This window comes from Sciurus carolinensis, chromosome 16 (genome assembly GCF_902686445.1).
Source record: "Sciurus carolinensis chromosome 16, mSciCar1.2, whole genome shotgun sequence".
Classification (NCBI taxonomy): Eukaryota; Metazoa; Chordata; class Mammalia; order Rodentia; family Sciuridae; genus Sciurus; species Sciurus carolinensis.
This window is the reverse complement of record NC_062228.1, coordinates 29616158-29636269: the sequence shown is the minus strand read 5'-3', so window position 1 is coordinate 29636269 and position 20112 is coordinate 29616158. Positions and strand designations below refer to the sequence as shown.

The 20112-nt window shown below is 42.4% G+C and overlaps 1 protein-coding gene across 3 annotated transcripts in view; it reads left to right on the top strand.

Moving 5' to 3' along the window:
* Fto (FTO alpha-ketoglutarate dependent dioxygenase) overlaps positions 1 to 20112 on the top strand; it is a 379184-nt gene that overhangs the window by 333091 nt on the left and 25981 nt on the right. The window contains exon 9 of one of the 3 annotated variants that reach the window (XM_047528058.1): positions 6616 to 6819. The exons of the other annotated variants lie outside the window; for them this stretch is intronic. Coding sequence (XP_047384014.1) covers positions 6616 to 6781 — 166 coding nt within the window. The 3' untranslated portion in view covers positions 6782 to 6819. Of the gene's footprint in view, positions 1 to 6615; positions 6820 to 20112 lie in introns of those variants that run through there. 3 annotated transcript variants of the gene reach the window in all.

Genomic DNA, 20112 nt, shown 5'->3' with positions numbered 1-20112 from the left:
CCCCACCTGGTAAGTAGAGTGTCTTGTTGATTACCTATTTTTCTAACACTAGCGAAGCCCCCAAATATAGTGCGACTGGCCTGGTGCACAGACCTAGACTTCACCGACCTTGATTTTGGAGGGATCTATGAAACTGTTGAGTGGCATTAGAAGGTCACTCTGGGCAGACTGGTGAAATGATTGTGGGCCCAGTCTGGGGCTAGCGTATCTTAGGGTGGGTTTCTTCAAGCAAGTTCTTGGTGGCAATAAAATTTCAGTGTTTTCCCTTGATGCATTAATTTTGGCATGCTGTTGTGGGATTAAAATAAAGGAAAGGCAGAAACCTTCCTTCCAAGTAACATGGCCACAGGCATGACGTTGCTGTCAAAATTACATTTCGAAGGAAGCCTGCGGAGGAAAATGGAACTGGGGCTCCATTTAACAACAGAAAAGAAACGAGACGTTATTTTTGAAGCAGTCAACTTGCGAAAATGATTACAAATCATTTGGCAAACCCAAAGTACTCTTGAAAATCTTATTTACTGTTAGTTTCAGTTAATATATCTGCTCCCAAAATGACAACATTCAAATCTCAGCTTGCCATTACAGTTCAGATTTACAGGCTTAGCAGTTAGCAGCCTTTTGGTCCCTTCACTGTGTATGGAATGTGTGCTTGGGAGGATGGAAAAGTGACAGGCCTGGGGAGTGGAAGAGGAGGGAGGACCCCCTCTGGCTTCCTCAGTGATAGGTATCTAAACGCGTCACTGCCTCACCCAAGAGCAGGTGACAAGAGCTTTGCGCCTTGCAGGAAGCCCTGCAGTCCCCTCCAGCCCTGCCCCCTTTCTTCTTTATAATTTTTAGCGACCACAGAAGCTGCTCTTATCCAAACCCAGGCTTAGCCAGCTCTTCCTGCAGGAGGAGATGCTGAACCAGGCTGGGACTGGAAAAGGACGGGTGAGGCGAGGTGGTGTCGCTGCGCTTCCCCCTGCTAGCAGCCATAAGGAGAGAGAATCATTTGTGGCACTCTGGGGACAGTTTTGTCACCCTGACAGTAATGCTGTTATGCGCTGGCTTGACACACAGGATGAATCCATAAAGACAGATAAGTAACTGTGAAAGTGGCTGGGGATCAGGCTGAGTGCCACCACTCACCTGCAGTGACAAATAGATAGTCATGAAGGATTGGAAATCCTGCCCAACACGGAGATCTGTCAGCAAGGAGATAGACTGCAACCCTGGTGACACAGGCAGCTGGAGGAAAGCGTGCGTGTGCGCACGCGCCCCTTGCAGGGTGTGCAAGGAGTCGGACTTCCGAGCCTTATTTGGGAGGGGGTGGGAGGGGAGCATTTCAGCACTCCGAGGTTTTTTTCTTTATGAAGTAGAGCTGTAGGTGCTGTGCGTTTTTTTTGGTAAGTTCAGGCTCATTTGGTTAAGAAAACAGTGCTCAGTTTCCATTTTCCCTGGGATTTTTCTCATACCAATAGGGGTCCCCATCTGCAAATCAAATGAATCCAAGTTATGATAGTTGGCAAAATATGACTGCTAAACGACTCATGTCAGTGGCACCAGGCAAAGGGCAGGCGGAAGCAGGGTTTCTCGTATTTATCTTTTATGCTACAAAGGTTTGCTGTTTCTGGTTGGGAGTCTGCTTTACTTCAACGAAAGAAATTCTGAGGGACTCATTAGAGAAGACAGGCTCAGTGCGGGACCTGTGTTTCCTGCTCAGGCTTGAGATCCAAACAGCACCGTGTTTCACAGCTTTGAAATCTGTTGTTATCAGGAAGAATATGCCATCTTGGTTTTAATTATTCTTGAAGTCATGACTGCCTGGCTATGTCCTGCCTCCTTCTAGAAAGCTATAAAATAGATTTGAAGTGCCAAATAACCATAAATGATAAGAGTAAAACCTCCTCGGATCACCATCAGGAATCTGGACAGAAGCTGAGAGATTCTGTACCACCCTTGAGAGCTCTTCTTTCTTTTGCACAGAAAGAGTATTTTGACCCTAGATATAAGCATAACCAGATCAGGGATCCAAATGTTTCAGAGAGGATGGGTCCTGGATCTCCAGCGCGGCTTAGCAGGAGATAAGAATGGAAGCAAACCAATATCTAAGCATTTCTAACTCTGGATTGCTAACCTTAATAAGGCTGGTGAATGCGGAGTACGGAGACTCCTCTCTTCAAGCCCTTGTTCTGACTGTTTAATATTTTTTTTTTGAAAGAAACTATAGTAATGGGCTTTCTTTTTTCCTAAATGAGTCCGCTTATCCTATTCCTTTGCTATCTTTTTGCTCCTGTTCTTATCATAGATGGAAGTGCACTTCATCTATACCGACTGTATGTATCCTGCTAATTTTACCTTTAGAAGCTTAATGTACAGTGCTTGTGTTTCTGGAACTTGGATTCCTCAAAAACGGTTACACATAGCTTAAACCGCGACTGCTAGTACAGCTTCTTTTTGAGTACTGTATATTTAAACATTTATTCTGCTGTCTAGGCAAGCCCTTGCAACCAGATATTTCTTTAGAAAACCCTGGGGTCTATTTGTAGGTTTTAAGCTTCTTTCTTTGAGTTTATCATTTTTGGAGGCTGAGAATATTTTAAAGCAATTCAGCTATAATGAAAACATTATTTTTTTGACCCTGGGTTCTTAGTTTGACATGTTTTGACCCTCTCATTCTAACCATGATTTAAATTCTGAATTTCAGGAAGCCTTATTAAAGATGTCAATTTGTGCACCAGAATGGTAAATGTTCCTGTGAACTTTGACTCCTAAAGGAAACTCTATTTGAAAAGAATAAAAGATTTTCCTGATAAATATGTTCCTCGTTTTGGGCTAATGCTTTCAGTCTGGGTGCTGGAATGGGAAGGGCTCCGCCCTTGCCTGACCCCACTTGCTCCTTCGTTCCGTGATCAACACTCTTTTACAACCCACGGCATTAGATTTTTATTTTGCCAAGAACACTTTTGTAATGGGATGTAAATCTCCCTGTGTGCACCTGATTAAATAGGCCTGTACGTGAATTAAAAAAGAGGGTGAGCCCCTTACTGTCACGGGGTGACAGGCGAGCGTGCCAGATAACCAGAGCTCCGTGAGCTGTTTTTATTAACTTGGGAGCTAAGGTCACGCTGCTTCGCAGGGCCTTTCTTTGGCTGCATATCTCCTCACTTTGATTTAGAAGGATTCTCCCGGAAGTGGTCCAGCCCCTTTCCACCTGTTCTCATTGGTCACCCACAGTGGGGCACCAAGGCAGGGGTATCGAAGGGAGGGATGGCGACTTGTGCCAACACTTATTACAATCACTCTTTCTATTGTCCTCTGCTGCTATGCCAACCTGGGAAGCAGGACCCCAAATACCAGAATTTGTCAATAAAAAGTGTTAAATGATCCTAATTCCCTCTATGTGAGCTCCAAACCCGACTTCTGAGTGGGAATGCTTTAGGAGAGAAATTTCTTCTGGAAAGTTTAATTTACCTTGTCACTGCTCTCCTGATCATCACTAAATAAAACTGTTCACAGAGAACACTGAGCCATCTTTTGTATCTTTCCAGGAATAGAAAAATTATTTTGGTACTAAAATAAAATTAAAAAAAAAAAAAAATGACACGTTCAGCTCACTCTTCAGGGTCAAGGCATTGTGCCCATCAACACTTAGGACTACAAGTCTTCCTCCTTCAAGTCTTCCTCCCATCCCCCCTGGTCCAAGTGACTTTGAGGACTTTGGTATATTTGGAACCCAGGCTCTAACAGCACCTTTAGGAGGACACCTGTTTGAATGAACTTATGTGGTAAATTTCTTTGGAACGTACTGACCACTTTTGCACACAACTATTCCTGTCAATCATAAAAGCACAGTGAGGTAAGCTAGGCAGATATTATCAGACCTGCTTGGTCATGGGGAATCCAGGTCCTGGAGCCCCACACAGTACGTGGCTGGGTTGGAATTCATCATAGCATTCGTGCTGTCCCAGGAGACCTTTGTGAGCATTGTTTCCCTGGGTCCTTAACAATAGTCCATGCAGTAGGTAGAACAGGTGATAAAGCCCCAGTTGGCACCTGAGAAGGATGAAGCGCGGAGCTGACTGACTATTTTCAGGACATGGCAGCTGACAGTGACATGCTGAGAACATATCTGAGACCTTCTGACTCTTAGACCAACACCCTTTCCATTACGCTGGGATTAACTCCACAATCATGAAAATCTCAAGAACAAAGCTAATCTTAAGTCTCCGTATAGCTTCACCCTTAATATGATTCCAAATTCCCATGTCAATCAAGCTGCGATTCCCTGGGGGAGATCCCATGAGGGAAAGTCTCCTTTGGCCGACTGTTCAGATGAGGCGGGGGAGGGCCTAGCCTGCACCGAGTGTGTGCTCTCCAGCTGGTTGGCACTGAAGGTGCTGCCAGTCTGGACCTAGATTCTGGTGCTCCTTGCCTTTTGCTGACTCATGCCCTGGGTGTCTGCAAAGTGCATGGCTGTAATGCAAAGATGCAGTGGAAGGAAAGCCGGGGGCCAGCACGAAAAGTGTCCCTGCCAGTGGGGACAGGAGCTAGAGTGCAACCATGTCTCACAGCAAACACTGAAGGAATAAGTCTGTGCTGTAGAAACCTCCAGTCTCTGCAGCCCGGGCTTGGATCACAGGGGAAGTTACCGCACAGCCGAGTGTGCTGCGTTTGCAAAGGTCAGGCTTTAATTACATGCACAGTTAAATGGAAATACTGTAGAGAGGTCACACTCATATTTCTTTGGCCTTCATTAATGTTATTGCTCTGTCACTTTCTCTCTCCTTGGGTTTGTAAATGAAAGTTCCTTTAGTACATTTAAAAGGATTATTTATTTTTAATTGTTTTACCTCTGAAGGGAGAGGTTACTCTTTTTTTTTTTTTAGTGGATTTAAAAAAAAAAACTTTGCCTGTGCATTTCTTGTTAATTTATTTCAAACCTTGTGCTTTTTATAGTCTTATCTACTAATGCTTTTGATTAAAACACAAGCAAAAACCAGTCAACATGAACAGGTTGAATGCCACATCTGTGCAGAAGATAGCAGCTCACTTATTTATGGCTCAAAGAAATGGAGCCTAAATTAAGCTAGCTATTGCTGGAGAGTGGATAAGCGGCCATTATGAATTATCCTTAATTATAGCGATTTCCTAAACTAATAAACCTGCTAAATCTTTATTGCAAAGGTTAGTTTACGCAGTGCATATAAAATCCGCATGTGCTCCGCATCAGCCACCAGCTGTCTGACAGTGTGTTGCTATTTCACTGAGTGTTCACATAAATTTTATGTTGGTTATATTAACAGTCAGTCCATATCACTACCCACAGATGCCAGTAGACATAAAAATTGCTCTCTAGTGAGCCTAAATATCCCTAGAAGCTAGTTGTGTCTAATGTTCCATGTAGTATTTGTACGTGAAAGCACCAGATTGGAGGGTTATTTACAGATGAATATTTCAATCCAGTTAGTTCATATAGGCCTACTTAGCCTCCTTTGCTGGTTTATTTGTATGCTAAATAATTCACCAAAGGTTCTTGTTTACTTTCTATAGTAGTTTCTATGAAATGCAAACAAGGGAGCCAACTTTGGGTGTTCAAAAGGCTAAGCAGCTCTGTGTTTAAATGCAGGTCAGAGCTGCAGCAAACGCAGTCTTGCCGCCGGCCTGTCACTCAGTTTTACACGTTCCTCCGGTCCCCCCCCCCCTGCACCACCCTTCCTCCTGCAAATCCAACTGAAGCTTGCTGCTTTCATAGGCATTTTTGGCTGGACTGTCTTTTTTTCTAAATTTATCTTTCTCAATACCTGCCTGTGTGCCTCCTCCAGCTTGCACAATTAACCCCAGCAGCGAGAAACACATCCTTGGCTTTGAGACACTTCCCATAGTCCTCTGGGCTAACAAGAGCAGGTCATTCTTCTGCTGTTGGAATGCCCTTGTTCTCTTCCTCTTTTTTTTTTTCCTCTCTCATTTTCTTCTTTTTCTTTTTCTTTTATTTATCTCCCATGATTGTGTTCTGGTGGATTTCCAAATCTTGAGATCAGAAAGGATAAGAAAGAGGGCCAAGGAAAGGCCCTCTTTTTTTTTTTTTTTTTTTTGAAAGCCCTGAGCTAGTCCTGCCTCTGTCACCCAGAAGGACAGAGGGACACAATCCATCTCTAAAGGATGCAGCCTTGGGTGGCCCTCAGAGTAGATGTCTACCCAGGGGTGGGAAGGATCCTTGTTTTCTGGCAAAGTGAGAGTTACCTGGTCTGTTATTCAGTTGTTCCTGTGGATCCTTTCATGTGTGAAAAATAACTGCCTGCCCCCACATTTTGCAAATGTTTATTATCCTAAACATTTGCCCCCAAAGAGATTGGAAAACAGCCTCCTTCATTTGCAGGCAGGCACTGCCAAGATCAGGAGAGAGTTCAATAGCAGTGCTAACTTTTTATTTAATAATATTGATTTTATCATTTTTACTACTTACAGTGGGGATTGGTCGGCTGATAGTTATTTGACCTCCCTTTGTGCATGGCTGTGGAGTGCTTCGTTAGAGCTATTGACATATATCTCTCTTCCCCCACTCTTCTTCCAGCAGCCCATCTCGGCAAATAATATTGAGATGCAGTAACTGTTCCCTGATATTGATTTCAGATTGTGTTCATCACACCCTTCCCGGGGCTTGGCAAAGAGCAGGAGCCCTAGTTCTGCAAACCCTTCACTGCTGCAGGCCGAAGCATCATTTCCATCTTTCAAGCAAGAATACCAACCGTGTATGCCACCCCCACCCCATACACACACAAATTGCCCAAGAAAATGAAAGTATTTTATGATTATTTTCATAATTAAAATACATAATTAAACTGATCTCTTCAGATTTATGTTGGGCTTTTTCTTTATTTTATTTATTTTTTTTTTTTTAAGGAATGCTAGATTGGTGGGTCTCTGAACTGGTAGGAGGAACTCTGATTACATTTTAATCTTCTGGGATTCAGGGTTTGGCACACTCAGGCAAACCCAGGGCCTCTTTGACCTTCAGTTCTCAGCCAGCTGGGGCTGTTCTCACCACCTGGGCCTGAAAAGTTCCATGTTTTGCCTCTGCGGAGTCAGAGGGACTGGAAGAGTGTTTAAAAGAACCAAGGTTTAACATTTAGAGAGCCGCTGACCTGATCCAGTGATTATAGTCTGGATGTTTGTCCCTGGGAAGGACACAACACGTAGTATGGGTTACATATTCATTAAGAAAAACATCAAAACATCCAAATAATACCAGAGATTGTAAGTCACATAGGGAAAAACTGTCCTTAGAGAATCAGCACCTAGAGCTATTGTGCCTGGATTGCAGGCTATTTGTATTTTCTTTTGGGGCACTTCTGTTTTCTAAAATTTCCTTCATAATTAGAAAAACAACCCTACTTATAATTTTTATTTTTGAAAATGGAAAGCTGAATAGAAGGATTGGAACTCCAAGGATCTCTGTCCACCAGAATGAATGCATTAGCCAGGGTGGAAATTGACTCACTGGCCATGGTAATCTCTGCCCCGAGGGACCTGGGGCAGGCTTCCCTCCTATCACCGCGCACCTGCCAGTTTTCATTTTGTGAATCCAGTGGGAATTGTACCAGCCTTTGCCACTGAAGCAAAATACAAAATGGTTAGGAAGAAGGGCTTTGGAATCAGATGGAATCAGCCTGGGTTTGATTCTTGATTCTTTCTCTTGCCTTTCTTGCCTTTCTCTTGACTTTGAGCAAGTGACTTAACGCTCTCTTGGGCCTCAGTCTCTTCATCTGGAAATTGGGTTAAATGAGAGAATTAAATGAGATAGTATAGGTAAACTCTTATCATAGTGCCCGGCACTGAATAAGCAATCAGTAAATGGTAATTGTCATTCTAGCATCTCTATAGCAACTTCCCCATCATACCAGAGCTATAAATGAGAATTACTGTAACATGTCCACAGAATGGTCATTTTTTTGATCCTTAAGCTCAAGTGAGACTCAGTTGAGATCTATCTAGTGTCATACATATATATATCTGAATATATATACACACACACACATATATATATGTGTGTGTGTGTGTATATATAGTTCATATATATGAATATATACATATATGTTTTATATATATATATATATATGAATCAGATTTTCCTCATTTACACAGCATTGATTCAAAGTACTTCATTTAAAGTATGTATCTAAATAGAGACTTATTTTTATATTTTTGGAGGATTTTAAATGTACCTGTCTTTATTCATGGTTGTGAAAATATTATGGCCATGCTTGGTTCTTCAGGACAGAATGTCACACACACACACACACCTCTTATCCAAACATAATTCCAGAAAAATATCAGAAACCTAACAGGAGTCTTTAGACTACTGTCTCATTTTGGCCAGAGTCCGTTTTGCTCTTCTCAAGCATTTTTCATTTGGAGGGTCGGAAACACTCTGTGATGCCCCAGCTAGCAGAATCCCCCCAGGCAGCCATCTTCAGGGCCGAAAGCCGGGTATCAAAAGCAGCGAAATGAGAGGCTTTACACAGTTGCTGGAACCTGCTTAATGAGAGACAGCGAGCATTTTGCAGGCTACTGAACTTCTGAAATGTGACAGTCCAAGCAAATGAAATCATGGTACCTTTCATTGTAGTTTAATTGGACTCAAAGTCGGCAAGAGGGGCTGTCGAAACTGCACGCGCCAGACGGACAGGAGTCGGACCACAGCGCGCTCAGCCTACACAACACGTCTGGCACTGTCCGGGCTCCACACTTGCTCTCAAGACTGGCCCTTTCGGTCAAGAGAGCGAGAACTGCAGCGAACAAAACCAGAGATGATAGGGCAGGCCCAACGCTGGCATGTGAATGGCACAGCTGTCACCCGAGTTCTCCAGTTGAAGCAGCTCAGCCTCGTGGCAGCCAGTACAGGCCAATTTATTTTAAAGAGACAAAAAGAAGGGAAACAAACTTAGGCCCTCTCTTCTGCCTGTTAGGGTGTCAAGATATCCATGTCAAAGAGTCCTGTTAACAGAAGGCTGAGGATGAGTTGAGCATAAACACTAACAAGAGAAAAGCTAAGCACGGACTTCCTGTTGAGTGGAGCTAAGTGGGAATCCCAGTCGAGAAACCCAAAAAGCAGGAAATTACCATAGCTGTCAGGAGTGGGACCAAAATCCTGTCAGACAACAGTAAGGAAATGGAAATTTCAAGGGGAAGGTGAGTTTTGAGGGGGGGATGATGTTCAGAAGCAGATCTTGTAAGGATATGCGCGTCTGGAAGTCAGGGGGCCCTTGGAAGGTTCAGGAAGGTCTCCAGGCTTCCTTGTTTTGTTCCTGTTTCATTTGAATTCTCCGGGTTGAAACGGATTCTATGATCTCGGCCTCTTCCAATCTAACCACCCCTCCTGACCACTTGAGTCCACTTTTACTGTCATTATGACTTTAGGTTTAACCAGTAAGGCTAAAAGAGTGGACAAATTGGGTGCCTGCATGTAACAGGCCATCCTGGACATTGATTTTTGAAGGTTCATTAGATAAATGCTGACATCACAGATTGATGTCTCTTTAAACCAGTACCTCGTGCAGGACCGTCTGGGGAATCAAAAATATTGATGTAACATGTTTGAGAAGAAGGCCCACAGGAGAATTCCCCTGCCTAAATGGGATCCATCAATTTAGGCTTTCTTTAATTATTCTAATTCTGCGCATCTCATTGGAAGGAGAGTTCGTCTGCGGAACCAGCTTTTGGGGGGATGCTGCCCCTTCTTTAGGAGCGAAGGAAGGCCAAATGAAGTGCTCATGTCTATTTTTCATTACTGTTTTGAGCTGCTGTTTAGTAATTAAAATTTTTGATCATAGACTAATTTTCCCATAGAGTGTGACCATGCAATTGACAAGGGACTGATTAATGGGCCGACCCTGGGGCCAGGAGGCTGCTGGGTTGCTCTCTCGTGGAAGGCATGCTGGCAAAATAAAGTTGATGGTTTTGTTTGTGTTTAACCCTTCACCTTGGCACTATCAATAGATTGAAGACATCATTTGTATCTGCAAGTGTTTCTTTAATTAAGACCTCCTAAAAATCTTTCCTATTGATTCATTCCATTATCCTATTGATTAACTGCAGTGGATCATGTACTTGGTCTTCTGGAAGGCAGCGTTCTCAGCCGTCTGTCATGACTGCAGATGTAAACCACAGGCGGCGGCAGCCAGCACCCAGGACTGCCACGAGTGTCTGGCGTTCTAATGAGGCACCGTGTGGCTCACCAGGCCCCACAGAGAAAGCCAGTTGTCTCCTGCTGAGGGAGTGCCAAGCGGAAAGTATTGCTTCCAGCTCATGGTATGGCAGCCACTTAGCTAGTGGTCTAGTCCAGGGGTACTGGAAGTCTTGAGTTGGGGAAGGGGCAGGATTCTGCTCTCCATCAGAATTTGAAAACTTTGGACTTTGAAAGGCAGGCTACGTGGTGCATGTCTGTGCTCTCGGTAACTCGGGAGGTCGCAATTTGGAGGCCAGTGTTGGCAACTTAGTGAGACCCTGGCTCAAAATAAAAAATAAAAAGGGGCCTGGTGTGGTGGCACATGCCCATAATCCCAGTGGCTCGGGAGTCTGAGGCAGGAGGATCATGAGTTCAAAGCCAGCCTCAGCAACTTGGTGAGGCCCTAAGCAATTCAACAAAAACCCTGTCTCAAAAATATTTTTGTAAAGGCACTGGGGCTGTGACTCAGTGGTTAAGCACTCCTGGGTTCAATCCAGAGCACCCACCACCACCACCAGAAAAAGAAAAGAAAACCTTGGGCTTTGAAAGAAAATCACACTCAGAAATCCAGGTGTGCAGCATGACTCGAAGGCCAGCTGTGATGGTACTGTTACAGTTCACACCCTTCCCTCCTACCCCATCAACCTCTCTGCTAGGCTAAGGGAGGGGGACAAGAACTTCCTGTTTTTAAGGCACTTCCCTCTGACTAGTCCAAAAAGAAGAGCTGCCTAACTTTTTTTTTTTTTTTCTGCCATTGGACATGAATCTGAATTGTCCCCTAGTATGAACAGTGAAACCCCTGTAGCTATACTAGTTCTTAAACTTGCTGTTTTGAAATATTCCTTAATATTGGTAGTCACAAAGATTTATCCTCTCTGGAATTTGAGAAGGACTTTAGAAGACTGTGGATTCTGGGACATATAAAATCAAAGAGATAATGTACAAATGTGTTAAAACAGCAGGTAGTAGGTACTTAACCACTAAACCAATAATTGTTGACCCTCCAGAAATTCACTTTTATTCCTCTTAAGCATCTCCTAATACATCTCCCTTTTATTCTCTGCCTCCTCATCTTTCAAGTAGACCAGAGAAGATGGCCTCCTCAAGGGTTAGAGCACCTTTGTTCCCAAATGGAATGCAGAAGAAGAGAGAAAATGTAGAAGCTGGGATGCCAAACATGAGGCAGATTATGCTGAACATGAGGCAGATGAAGCTAAGGACTATGATGTCTCTCTTCTTAAACTCTTTTTTTTTTTTTTTGGTACTAGAGATTGAACCCAAGGTTGCTTAACACTGAGGTATATCTCCAGCCCTTTTTATTTAATTTTTTTTTTAATTTTGAGACAGGGTCTCACTAAGTTACCTTGGGCCTCACTAAGTTGCTGAGGCTGACCTTGAACTTAGAATCCTCCTGCCTCAGCCTCCCAAACTGCTGGGATTACAGGTGTGTGCCATCATACCTGGCTTCTGCTCTGACTCTTTAGTTAGCAAATTAATTAATTTTCATTCTTGATGAAAAACTCTTAAGACTGAAACATTTCCCTAAGCAAGGTCATAGTGGCCTTCTTCAAGGTCAGGCTTGGGTTTTCAGTAGTGTGCGTGGTCCCCAAGTTCATGCCAGTAGCGTCTTTTTAGTCCTTGAGAGAGGAAGCCAGAAAGGCTCCCTCTACCATGTGTGTTTTGGGGTTGAGAAGGTCGGGGAGGAAAGCTGGAGGTTGCTTGGAGGAGCTTTTTTTTTTAACATGAGCATTTAAAATTGCCTCATTTTTTAGAATCAAAATTAACTGCAAATTCAGGGCTGATTTGTGCTTCTCCTATTGACTGTTGCTAATCACCAGTTGTTTGCACTGAACCCAGATGCCGAGTTTTCCTTGGCACTGTGTTTTGGGTGCCCTACATCCTGTCCAGAGTTTTAATATCATATAATAAACAAAGTTATTTTCTCAGGCTTAGGTGATCATCCTAACTGCCATTTCCACCCTCATAAACTTTTTGAAATGCCTTTTCTACATTTCTGTTCAATCTGTTGTTATGAAGTTACACCCCAAACTCTTCTCCAGAAACAGAAAAAAACTTATTTAGATCTAAATATACTTTTTTAAAGTGTTTTTTAGTTGTTGATGGACCTTTATTTTTTTATTTATTTATATGCAGTGCTGAGAATTAAACCCAGTGCTTCACACATGCTAGGCAAGAGCTCTACCACTGAGCCAGAACCCTAGCCCTATTTTCATAAGGAAAATAAACCTTGTAGAAAATATGATAGGAAACATTTTTAAAGCTCAATATTTCTTGACTTGCTTTTTTTCATGTTTTATGTTAGCATATAATCTGTACTGAAAAGTTTCCCTACTACTCTGAGACACCACTGAGTAGTGTATTGTCTCTGAGTACCTGTATATCTGCAGATATACTTTTTATAACAAAAGCAGGATCACAGTATTTTATAACTTGTCTCCTTTTACTTACTATAGCATGAGCAACTTTTCATATCATGTTCATTGGGAACATGGTTGCTAATGGAGCAAGAATACTCCTGTATTTGTTTAACTTTTCTTCTATTGTTGGACATTGAGTTATTTCCTATTTTTTCCTATCATATAAAATGCTGGGATGTCTCATTATTTAAAACTTCTGAATGATTCTTTATCACCTTGGGTTAGATTCCTAGAAATTGAATGACCAAGGCAAAGAGACACACATTCTTAAAGTTTTTGATACATGTTGCCAAAATGTCCTTCTAAAAGATAGAACCAAGTACACGGGCTCCCGAGCACAACCTTGTTTCCCGTATACCTGTGCCACTTTCGTGGAAAGTGTGTGTGTAAACTTATAAACACTCCCATTCTGGTAGACTTGAAAATCAGTATCTCATTGACTTATTCTGTAGTCTTTTGATATTCACAAGATAGAAGTTATTTTCTGATAGTTAATATTTAACCACATTTCTTTTATGAAATGTTCATGTCTTCTGCCCATATTTAGTGGAATGTGTGATTTTTTTCCTAATTAATTTAAAGTTGTTTTTCTTTTTAATTAAGAATTGTAACCCTTTTCATAGATAATCAGATTAGATTGTTACAGGTAATGAGATTGTGCTTTTCATGTAGACATTAGTTATATTTGGAATATCTGCTGATAATGACAATATTATTAATGTGCTTTTTACTTTTTAAAAAATGGCTCTTTTGCCCCTGATAAAGAAGATATATGAAAAAGAATCTGACAGTGTCAATCCAACTCGGGTTAACTCTCCCAGGACACTACCAGCATTTTATTACAGTTGTCAAGGAAAAAAAAAAACCAACAATTTTATTGTTTTGATTATTGAGATCTAGCCACAGATCAACTGAGCAATTAAAATCTCTAAATAACATTCTCCGAATTGTCAAACAAAGGACCAGTTCCCAGTGGAAAGGACTTTTTTAAAAGAAGATAGTTTTCTCCGTAATGCCTGTGCCAGTAAATGGTTGCGCTAATTGGAATATACAGAAATATTCTACCAGTTTAACAATGCATGACATCCTAATAAGAGCGTGATGACAGGCTTCTCTTTTTATGAAAGGTGATGTTACTGTGTGCTTCTGATATACATGGGCTCATGTGTCTTTTCATGACATGTCATAAATGAAATTTTTAGAAGGAATTAATCTGCCATACTAAATCTTTCCTGTATACGAAATTATTTTTTTTAAAAAACAGGACAACGGAATCTTGACTTGTTTTTATTTACAGTTCTTGGATAATATATTTTAAGGAATCTTGGAGGTGAGTGAAAAGGATCACAATTAAATGCATATTAAAGTGCTGGTCTCAAATCCCCCTAAGCTGCCACTAGAATGTGTGAGGACAGATTTCCCCTCTTCTTCCAGCTCAGGTGGCTGGCTGAGTGCAGGCTAGGGACGGTTAATGACAATCTCCCAAGACAAGCAGGACTTAACATCAATATCCCTCTCCCTGATAATCTATAGACTCTGGAGGTGGTGAGCTCTGGCAGGGTTTTGATGATTTTGTGATGGCTTGTGTATATTTACAGTGTGTTTAAAATACTCTTTTTAATTATCATTTGAGTGACAAAGCTTAATCTTTCGATCTTTATCTGCACCTCCCGGTGATGTATGTTTGTTAGGTAACTCCAAGGAGGAAATTTAGCAAAGCCAGAGCTTTATGCCAGTAATAAGACTGGGGAGTCAATAGAGGATGAACCTGCTTTTTTCCTCTTCATGAGAATAAAGGAGTCATCCACTGGAGAAAATCTTTCCAAGTAGTGCAGATTCTTCAGAGCAATATCCTAGAAACATGTAATAGTTCTACAAAAATGGGCAACGTTTGAATTCCACAAAGCAAGTATGTTTGGGAAAGAATTGCAGAAAATCGATTGAAAATTGTTCTAATACGCTGATGTGTACCCCTCATTGAGACTGCCTATGACAGCTTGTCTTTTATATTTTGTATACAATATGTGTTTATTCACATAATGTGTTTATGCATGCATGTGTAGACATGTATACTACAAATGTATATATGATGTCCACATAAAAGACCATGTGGCGTTAAACAATATGTGTGATTGAATGCTGATGCTCTGTTAGATTTTAGGGACTAAATAAACAGGATGCAATCATCATCTTCACCCGTCAAAGTCATAATTTAAAATACTCCCCTAGTTTTATTTCATTTGAAAAGGAGTGAAAGGGCAGGCTTATTCCTTACTCCAAATGAGTAAAGGCATCTGTATTGATAGATGCTTAGGAGTTAGAATTAAATATTGAACTCTGGCTTGATTCTCCTGAATGCTGAAACATAACCACTACTCTTTTTGAAAGCTCTTGTTTCTTATAGTAATGGGTCACATTTTTAAGTGAAAGCAGAGGAAAACAACTTTGGTTAACTGGCCTATGTCATGATTTGACATATGTGATTAACTGACCGAGTTAAATCATTATTATCATTGTCATATATAAAGGAACTCCAAGCTAAGACTGCTCTCAAAGAATCTTAAAAATCATGGATTGATTTGCAGATTTAGTGGGATATTAAAAACTGATGTTGTGCCCGAGTAAGATAAGCATTCCATATTAGAGTGCACTAGAGAAAGCCCTCACGTGGCCATGTGATTTTATTGACAGCTCAGAACTAAAGACCATAAATTCCGTTATCAAGGCAATGTACTGTCCTAAGAAATGGACATCATGAAGCCTGAGGCTGCCTTCGGGAGCCCCAAGGATGCAGTGTGGAGTTGAGGGAAGCATTAAGCCCAGACCAAGCCCAACACCTGCACAGCCGCCATTTTTTCTAACCTGGTGTTGGTAAGCCTTGGTTGTCATTTGTAACACATCCATTCCCTTGAGTGTTTTTTCTCTAGCACCTGTGAATCACTCCTAAGGCTAAGTAGTCAACCCAGCCACCTCCCCCACCAAGCTACCAACATCAAAATGATGCTTATCACATGATTGCTAGTTTGGAGATGGAGGCACCAATAAGACAATGTGGAGCTTGAGCCAAGCGTTGAGCTCGACAGGAAAGGAGGCATCCTGAGCCCCCTCAGCCAAGCAGGCAAGAGTCCAAATTCAGAGAAATCATCAAATGCAGCAAGTCAAGGAGCTGAATGAAGCAGCTCTCAAGGGTGCAGCCAGACGAGGGCTTTGGTATGTGGAGTGAACAGGAAGAGGCAAACATGGACTGTAGGTCACAATAGCCGACGACTGGACCAAGAATCCCAATTAGAGGATTTGGGATGAGGATATCAAAGACTCAGACCCAAGTTCTGGGCCAAGAGGCCTCAGAAACCCAGACCAGAATGTCTTCATGGGAAAAAACAGGAATTCAGTTAAGAAATGATCCGTGAAGAAAGTGATGTACTGGGAACAGGGCAGTGTCGGGACCCCCTCTCAGCTTCCGCTTCCCTTCCCCTCTGCACTAAGCCAGAGGTGGGCTGTCTGTAGGAAAGTTTTAAGTTATAATGAAACAAAGAGTCGGTGTGCTTTCTTATCACCATTCACTGTCAATTCTAAATAGTATCAGTGATAGAATACTTCTCCCTAAAACAATCTGTGTTCATCTTGGTTCTAAATAATCTCTAAAGTTACTCCTGAAGTTTACTAATATATACATATGTATGCTTTATATATATATATATATATTATGAATATTAAAAATGATCTGCTCAGGGGCTGGGGTTGTGGCTCAGTGGTAGAGCACTCACCTAACGTGAGGCACTGGGTTCGATTCTCGGCACCACATATAAATAAATAAAAATAAAGGTCCATCAATAACTAAAAAAATATTTCTAAAAAATGATCTGCTCAGTCATCAGACATGCTGGGTATGTCCTCAGAGGTGGAGTAGCACTTAGACTACCTCTTGAATTTGCCTGCCAAGGTTGTTAGTGGTAATGAGGCAACACAGGCTCCGGATGGCCTGACCAACAATGACACTTGATTCTGAACTTTACACTATTTTCCCACATTCTCTGGGAATGTTGAGGTCTGAACTGGCCTCAAAGTGAAACCAGGGCAGAAGCCACAGAAGGAAATACATAAGTGAATTACTGCTGGTCACCATGAGCACAGCAGGCAGATGCCAGCCAAGTGACTGCTGTGGGGTGAGGGGACACATGACTCTATGCTAAAGCAGCTACCAGACCCTGAGCTAAAAATGCAGAAAGCAAAATGACAGAATTGCAGAAGCAGCCAGATAAACAGCCAAAGGATTGCATAGGGCGACACAAAACAGGCTGGCTCAGTGACTGAGTAGGACCTGGTCAGATGAATGAAGCAGGCCAGGCAAAGAGGTGGGACTCACTTCACCTTGGAGCCTGTGTGTCCCATCTAAAGGAGGCGGCTGCTACTGAGCTCCTGCCAGTGGTCATGGAATATTGACCCAGAGTAGCAGATCTTCCCACTTTTTAAGTGAAACCAAAAATCTAGATTTTTGAGCAAAATGTCTGGATTTTTTTTTCTTTTAGTAACTAATTGACATTTTTAAAAAATTGTAAGAGTTAATACTGTTTGAGCCACAATAAATGTCTATGGCTAAATGTAGTTCCTATCCCACCCTTTTGTCGTCTCTGCACCAGGTACTTAAACTGTTCCAGTCTAAACTGTTGGTGGCTCTCGGGTTTTCATGCTTTGGTATATTAGAGAGGGGTAATAATCATACTTATGGGAGGAGCAGAAGTATTTCTGAATATTAAAAGACTGTCACAAAAACAATCACAACTTGCAGTCACCAAGCTCTAGGGAAGATATCATACTTGTGATAATGACTGTCATTGGCAGAGCTAGTTCCAAGCGCCAGGCATTGTGCTGTTCACGTTACATTCAGCATCCCTCTGAGTCCTCACAGCAACTCTGGGAAACAGATATTTGTGACCTCCTTTACACAAAGGGAACCTCACAGAGTTCCATAATTTTCCCACATTTAGTCACACAATCAAGATTCCAATGCAGGCTTCTCTTGGACTTCAGGGCTCAGGGTCTCAAACACTGAGACAAATCTACCAATGGGTCAGGGACTCTGTCAGCCGCACCAAGAAACCACAAGTTGTAAAGGCCTTGAATATCAGTCTGAAGGACCCATCAACCCAAGAGCCATGGTGGCTTCCCCAGCAACACAAAGATGAACAAATTCCTTTTTGCTACCTGGAGGGTAATTATTTCAACATCAGAGTTGGTCGTTATTGTTGTCCTGTTATGGAGAATTCTCTTTAACAAAACCCATGGGAAGGGGTGCTGACTCTCATGCAGTTTGGCCTGGAGCGTTCACGTCCTTGCCCTGCTCCTGGAAAAGTGTACTTTGACTTCTGCGTTGCTTGTTTAATAGACCACAAGTCAACATCCCTCTGGAAGAACAGCTCGTGCTTAGAGGTATCACAAGCTCCTAAAGATCCTGTTGAGGCCGGATATAGCGTGGAGCAGAGCCTGTGTCTCCTAAGTATCATGCTAGTATTTCAAAAAGCTTCAGAGACCGCCTCCGTGCTAACCAAAGGAGTCCAGGGTTTTGTTTTTGGTTTTTGTTTTTGTTTCCCATTTGCTTTTCAGATCTGGAAGGATACCAACATTTTTTTTCTCCAACAAAAGAATGTGTCCCTTGTCCCTGGGTATGGCAAAGCTACAAAGAAACCAACTTAGGGGAGAAAGCAGAGGCGACTGACAGAAGTCAGAGCAGACGGGGAGGAGAGATGCAGGAACAGGGACTTTCCGTCTCCAAAGAAGGCAATTCGCTGTTAGATATTAGATGGTTGTCCTACTGTATCCGCATTCCATTTTTCACAAACGCTGTGTCGAGGCCCCAGCTTTTCTTATCCTCCAGCCCGGTCAGGTTGGGCTTGTGTGGGTAGCTGAGCTAGCCATGCAGGTATTGGCATGGCAGACAGAAGTGAAATCCAGTCTGACACCTGATTAGGACACATTCTTGAGTGGCTACGTGGCCCCAGAGTATCTGTTAGGCCCCATTGGCTACCTCTTGTGGACAGTGTATCAAAATAAGCACTGACCATGTTCAGTCCATGCCAAGCCCTTGTGTCATAGCCAAAGAGGAATCAGATTTGAAACAAAACTAACAAGCACTATAAATCATTAAATGTTCCCAAACACTGTGGCATTGTTTGGAGATTAAGCTGTGCATAGGATGAGCAGGAGGCATCTAATCAGAAACTCAAAATAAACAGCCTTGTGGAACAGATGGGCAAAGCCTATGGACTCTCCTTCCTTCATGGAGGAGGGACCATTATTTAAATTTATATACAGTAGAAGCCACTGGAACCCCATGCTGATGATTAAATCTGAATGATCACAACATCCGGATGCATTAAAAAATGACCTTCTCAAATCAGACATGAACAGAGATGCCACGTGGCCATGGCCAAGGACACTGTGAATTGGTTCGAAAGGCCTGTTACTCTTAGTGCCAGGTCAGTGGGGCATGCAGAAAATCAGTCTGATTTCCACCAGCATCTGCCTGCCCCTAGAGAGTGGGGGGAAGTTAGTCTACTGCCCTTCTTAAACTCCACTGACCCCCACCCTGCTTATTCTAGAAATCACTTCAATCGAATTCTTCTACCTAATTTATCCTGAAGGGCCCTGAGAAGGCTACATCAAGTAAAGGGATATGTTGGCTTTTGTGAGATTCAGTTTGAATTCAATCTGAACCAAGGATGTTGTACTCCCAGGCTGTTCAACTCCCTCCAATAAATCTGTTGAAAGCAGACCACCGCATGCTTCAAGCAGTTTGGATCCCAGTTCCCCTTGAATCTTGCTCCAGAAGTAGGCGCTGGGGACCAAGGTGGCCACCAACACCATCCCCACCCTACCTGCAGTTTAATGTTGGAGGCATGACCTTTAAGAACTGTCTCAAAACCTGGGGTCTGGGCTGTGTGGTAGAGAACTCTGCCATTGGTTGAGTTACGAGAAGACTAAGGGACATATTCACAGAGTGTCCCTAATGTCACTTTAATGCTCTATGGGTCACTCGTGCTCCCTTACTTTGTCTCATCCTTTTGGGACTTACATACCCCCGCAGACTTAGAGGAGAGCGCTCAGGGTCGGCTGATAGTCTACAATGCTGGAATTACAGTGTGATTGAGCAGAGATCAGGGCCCAATCTTAGAAATCCTTCCAAGTTCATTTCTTACGAGAACAAAATTTGAATTTCAAAACTTTACGAGCTAGGCAGGATCATTCTTCACTCCTTTCAGGTCCAAGGACCACAAGAGAAAACCTTTCAAAAACAAACTCTATAAGAAGAGGAAAAGGGTTGCAATTTGGGGAGCAGAGGGGGAGGGGGAGGGGAGGGAGAGATTTGCCTTTTGGACCCGCAACTTGAGTGGAAAATGGAACCCGTTACATGTATGTTTTGTTAATTATAAAAAGTAAATACTCTAAAATGTATTTTTTAAATTG